Here is a 6000-nt window from a genome sequence, read left to right on the forward strand (position 1 = left end):
ATGGACTTCCCAGGTGGGCTAGTGGTAAAGAACCCGCCTGCCAATGTAGGAGATGTAAGAAACGCAGGTTCGATCCCTGGGTCAGGAAGATTTTCTGGAGGAGGGCACAGCAACCCACTCCAGTATTCTTGCTTGGAGAATCCCATAAATAGAGGAGCCTGGTGGGCTATGATCCAAAGGGTCGCAACTGAAGCAACTTAGCACACATGCTACCCTCATGCCTGCCATGCACTCATAACATAATCACAGGCTCCATTTCTGGCAGCTGCCTAGTGTACTGGTTTATTCTGAGCTCAATCAGCTAAAACCCTCAGCATCTCTTGCCAGGTCCAATGCCATCCAATGCTGTCTCCTGCATCCTGGTTTCGTGCAGCAGATTTTGTGAACATAAGCACAGGATTTGACATTTATACCAGCTGAGTCTGGCCCATGTGGCCCACTGCTCTCAAGATCTTCTTGGTATAAATTATTTTTTCCGCCTCATTCCAGTCGTGTCTAACTCCTTACGACCCTATAGACCGTAGCCTGCCAGGCTCCCCTAACACTTCTAATGCAGCCTCAATTCTATAAACTACCCCCTCCAAAGACCCCACTGGATTGTGGTGCCAAGTCTCGTTAGTAGCATAAGAGACTCTGTGATAAGACGTTTGGTTAGTAGTAGACTCTGAGTGGGGTGTTGACCGTAGGAGCAGGGGATGCTGGGGAGGTCCAGTCTCTCAGGGCAGGGGGTCTGGGGAGAGTTTGGGCTTGGGAAAGCAAGGGATTCTGGGAGAGTGTGGGCCTGGACCAGGACCTTGGGAACTCACCTTCATGATCACCCACTGCATGAGGCCCACGTAGTAGAGAACTGACATGGCGCAGCTGAAGAAAACAATGATGGGCAAAACCTGCCAGGAAAGAGCACAGATCTCCGGGTCAAAGCAGATAGGCAGCAGGATGTCACACAGGACCCCAGTCAGCCTGCTTCCTCCAAGAGCCTGCCACTCAGAGAACCAACAGCGTCAGGGGAGCAGCTCGGAATCCAGTGCATGGAATTCCAAATGGGACTACTCTGGAGGCAGCTGTCCTCTCTGCTCCTCTCTGAACATTAGCCATCTATGCAGCTGTCCCTGTGGTAGAGCGGGAGGACTTGAGTTCACCACTTTTTAAGATATATATACAGATTTATTTATTTGACTGTGCTGACTCTTAGTTGTGGCATGCAGGGTCTTCAGTCACGGCACGTGGGATCTAGTGCCCTGAGCAGGGATGGAACCCAGGCCCCCTGCATTGGGAGTGGGGAGTCTTAGCCACTGGACCACCAGGGAAGTTCCAAGTCCCCCACTTTTTTATCACCTGCTTCTTCGTCTGTAAAATGATGGGGAGGAAGTGACCACCTCACAGGTTGTTGTAAGGATTTAAGGAGCCGGCTCAGGGCCCAGCACTTTGCACAGGGTCTGTCCTCCACCCCGGGCTCAATCCCTGGCCCGTGACACTGGCCTGAGCCTCTTCCTGTGCTTCGGGCTTCAATCAGAGGCCCTCCTCTCTCTAGTGTTCTACTTCTGCTTGGTGCCGGCGAGCTCCAAATGACTCTTATTGTGGACCAGACACCCGCATTTCCTCCTGTCACCCCATTTCCTATTCCCAGGCTTGCCACTGCTCTTCACTGACTCCAAGCCTCTACAATTCTTCCTTCAAAGCTTCCTCACATCCATTCCCTCCTCCCCAGAACCATGTGTTCCCCAGTGCTTCCTCACTGCAGACTGACTTACAATAGCAAGGACTGGCAACAAGGCAAACATCCTTCAGTGAAGACAGGTGTGATGACCTATGGTGGAGCCATGCACTCCAGTAAGGAATCGAGTGAGGAAGCCCGTTCTGAGCAGCGTGGGATGATTTTCAAGACAGGTTGTGAAAGGAAAAAAGGGAAGGTGTAGAACAGGAAGCATGGTATGCTACTTTATGAGTAAGAAAGTGAGGGTGGCCTGGCGGGTGCTCTTGTAAGCACAGATATCATTAGAGGAATATGCAAATGATCAGGAATGGCAGCTGCCTTGGGGATGGAAGTGGGTGACTTGGGGATCAGGGTGGGAGGGATACTTGCGTGCATGCTCAGTCACCTCAGTCGAGTCTGACTCTTTGTGACCCCATGGACTGTAGCCAGCCGGGCTCCTCTGTTCATGGGATTTCCCAGTCAAGAATACGGGAGTGAGTTGCCATTACCTCCTCCAGGGGATCTTCCCGACCCAGGGATCAAATCTCCTGATTCCCCTGCATTGACAGGTGGATCCTTTACTACTGGGTCACTGGGACGCCTGGGAGGGAGACTTACTTTTTACCAAATCCCCATTTGTACAGTTGGAATGTGCTATCTGTTCCAAACAGCTTTAAAATAATAAGTTATAAGAACTAGTAGCCCACCAGGCTCATCTGTCCATGGAATTCTCCAGGCAAGAATACTGGAGTGGGTTGCCATGTCCTTCTCCAAGGGATCTTCCCAACCCAGGGATCGAACCTGGGTCTCCCGCATTGCATGCAGATTCTTTACCATCTGAGCCACCAGAGAAAGCCAATAATGTGGTAAGCTAAAATGTAAAGTGGGGAAAGTGGAAAATTAAAAGTACTGGTGGTCCAGTGGTTTAAGAATCCACCTTCCAATGCAGAGGATGGGGGTTCGATCCCTGGCTGAGGAACTAAGATCCCTCCTACCTCGGGGCAACTAAGCTAGCAAGTTGCAACTACTGAGCCCGTTCGCTCTGGAACCCAAGCTACAACTAGAGAGAAGCTCTAGTACCGCAATGATGAGTGGGGGTGCCAAGACAAAAGCTCCCACATGCCGCACCTAAGAGCCAGCACAACCAAAAATAATAAACAAACAAATATCTAAAAATAATTTAAAAAATAAAAGCATAGAAAGAAGGCTGGGAGGCACACACCCAGTCAAAGTAGTTGCTCCCGTGTGCTAGGACTGTGGACATTTTGTTTTCTTCTTTCTCCATTTCCAGTTTCTCACCTTCTATAATTTCTGATAAGAGGCAGACCCTTCTCAAGGGAGGGCAGCACAGGCAGAGGAGGACTTTGGGGGAGGTCCATTTGCACTCACTGGGTTCGAGATCCCTGGGGAATATGCAGGTGGAAGGAGGGGCGCAAGGTCCAGGAGCTCAGAGGAGGGTTCGGGCCAGGCCTTGGCTAAGTGCAAGTTGAGGCCACGGGGCAGATGGAGTTCACTGAGGAAACTTCCCTGGGTGACAAGAGTAGTGACCGAGGACAGAGCCCTGGGGTCAGCATCCCTCATCCCTAGGGTGAGGGGAGAAAGAGGGGTGTGTGGTGGAGACAGAGAAGAAACAGAGAGGTCCGAGGACTTCCAAGACAGGGTGTGATGGAAATTGAGGGCAGCTTTCCTAGAAGAGACAGTCCATCAACAGTGCCAGACACATGCATCTGAGAACTCTGGAAAAGGTAAGGACTGTGAGGGATGCTTGGCACCTGGCGATTCCGGGCTCCCTGGTGACTTAGGTGAGAGCAGTGTCAGGGGGATGGGCACAGAAGCTGGGTATCAGGGAGCCCAGGAGGGAGAAGGACATGAGGAGATTGAGACCACGGGATAAGCAACTCTTGAGAAGGTTAGCTATGAGGGAAGGAAGAGGGGCTGAGCAGGCTTCCCTGGCAATCCAGTGGCTAAGCCTCTGTGCCCCCAGTGCAGGAGGTGTGGAGTGAATCCCTGGTCAGGAAACTAGATCCCAGATGCTGCAACCAAGGGTTCACATGCCACAGCTGAAGATCAGGCACGCAGCATGCTGCAGTAGAGAGAGAAGATTCCATGCGCCGCAACTAAGACCCGGCACAGCCAAATAAATAAATAACGTGTTTTTTTCCACAGAGGGCTGTAGAGAGGGGTGAGGAGTAGAGGAAGAATCATTTTCATTTTTCAGAAGGGAGAATGTTGAGCAATCAAGTTCAAGCTCCAGTTCAAAATGAACTGGGACTACAGTGCGATCCCGGATGAGAGCAGAGACTCTGCCCAAGCAGCTCTCCTGGAGAAGAGAAACGAGCCTGGCCAAGGCAGTTTTCCCTCCCCCTTCCCAAATGAATGCCACGGGTTTTATCTGGACCTGCTCCCCTCACATCTCTGTCACCAGCTCGCTGCCCGGGAGATGTCACCCGACAGGAGACGCAGGCACTGGGTGGCGAAACCCTCTTCCTGCCCCGTGACTCCCCTGCTGCTGGACACGCCCCTAACACCAAGGGCGGTGATGGCATTCTCCTCCCCGCCCGGAGGGAAACGCAGGGAGGATCACGTACTGTCTAGGACCACCTCTCCAATCCATCATGCAAGGGACCACTAGGCAGCCTGGAGGATCTGCATGGATGGCCCAGGCCAGGAAGAAAAGGCCCCTGGGGGGCAGTGGGACCTGACTGTAGAACTGGGGTTTCTCCAGGCATCGACCTAGAGACATTTTCTATCTCTGAGACGGGGATCTTTGGTGGAAAGGCAGCCGTGACTGGCTGGGGAGGGATGATGTGTGAAGGAGAGAGGTGATTTCTAAGGTGGGACGTTCAATACTACACAAGGTCCCTGGGGACTTCCCTGGTGGTCCAGTGGTTAAGAATCTGCCTTCCAATGCAGTGGACTACAGGTTCAATCCCTGGCCAGAGAACTAAGATCCCCCAGGCCACAGGGCGACTAAGCCTGTGAGTCACAACTACAGAGCCCGTGCGCTAGAACACGTGCTCCCCAACAAGAGAAGCCACTGCAGTGAGAAGCCTGAGCGCTGCAGCTGGAGAGTAGCCCCTGCTTCCCGCAACTAGAGAAAGACAGCACGCAGCAACAAACACCCCGTGCAGCCAAAAACAAGTTGGTTAGTTAATTAATAACGTCCCTGAGTCCAATACGATCTCCCAGTCCAGGAAACAGACCCGGCCCTGTAGTATCTGAGATGGCTGAGACAGGGCAAGCAGCTGGGCGGTGCTGCCATGTGGAGGAGGGAAGTGCCTTTAAGCCCTGCTGCTCGTGAACTGTGCAGTCCTGCCATGAGCCATGTCCCCAAGGTGTGGTGACTCGAGGGTCCTCAAAGCAACTGAAAAGTGAAAGCTTAGTCTCTGAGTTGTGTCTGAGTCTTTGTGATCCCATGGACCATAGCCTGTCAGGCTCCTCTGTCCATGGGATTCTCCAGCCAAGAATACTGGAGTGGGTTGCCATTCCCTTCTCCGGAGGATATTCCCAACCCAGGGATCAAACCTGTGTCTCCTGTGTAACAGGTAGATTCTGAACCATCTGAGCCACCAAGAAAGCCCCAAAGCAGCTAAGTTGGACATAAATTCACTTCACAGTGGAGACAGTGAGGCTGTGAGGTATTGGTTATCTATCCAAGGTTACACAGCTGCAGAGAGACAGGTACCTCCTGGCCACTGAACAGATTGCCAAGGACCTTCCATGATCCTAAGGAGCTATTCCCCGGGGCCAGTCCTGGAGCCTCATTTCTGTGTCTTAAGGAAAGGCATTCTCTCAAAGGGAGAGCCCAAGTCTGTAGTGGCCTCAAGTCAGTCCTAACCACTGCTTCGTGGGTCCACTAGTACCAGCGCTCACCTTTACTCAAGGGAGAAGGAAGTTACAGCACCTCCAAGCCAGTGGTTCCCAAGGTGTGGTCCCTGGACCAGCAGCATCACCTGAGAATTTGTGAGAAATGCAGATTTTTGAGCCCCACCCCCAGAGTTTCAGAGTCAGTCGTTATGGGGTGGCCCCAAGAGTCTGGCCTTTCCAGATGCTGCTGGTCTGGACACCACACTCTAAGAACCACTGCTCTAGAGTCTAGACCAGACCCTCTGAGCAGACGACACCTCCTTCCCTGGAAACAGGCTCTGAAGGCAGGACTAACTCCACTGGGGACCTGCTGCTTTCTCTCCCTGAAGGGAGTTGAGCCAAGGTTTCTGACGACTTCCCAAGGCTGCCCCCACAGCGCCCCCCCCACACCCAGCCCCCAAAGCCTAAGCCTAGGGACAGAGCCCAGTCACCAGCCCCAG

At 52.7% G+C, this 6000-nt stretch overlaps 1 protein-coding gene across 4 annotated transcripts in view; it reads right to left on the reverse strand.

Annotated features, from left to right (window-relative positions):
• SLC28A1 (solute carrier family 28 member 1) overlaps positions 1–6000 on the reverse strand; it is a 62494-nt gene that overhangs the window by 22835 nt on the left and 33659 nt on the right. For all 4 annotated transcript variants that reach the window (XR_005723994.1, XM_040257506.1, XM_040257507.1 and 1 more), the window contains one exon: positions 807–887. Coding sequence is in view for 3 of the 4 variants with exons in the window: in XM_040257506.1 (XP_040113440.1) it covers positions 807–887 (81 nt within the window). In the remaining variant the exon portion in view is untranslated. The remainder of the gene's footprint in view (positions 1–806; positions 888–6000) is intronic.

The sequence above is a fragment of the Oryx dammah genome, unplaced genomic scaffold (genome assembly GCF_014754425.2).
Source record: "Oryx dammah isolate SB20612 unplaced genomic scaffold, SCBI_Odam_1.1 HiC_scaffold_16, whole genome shotgun sequence".
NCBI lineage: Eukaryota > Metazoa > Chordata > Mammalia > Artiodactyla > Bovidae > Oryx > Oryx dammah.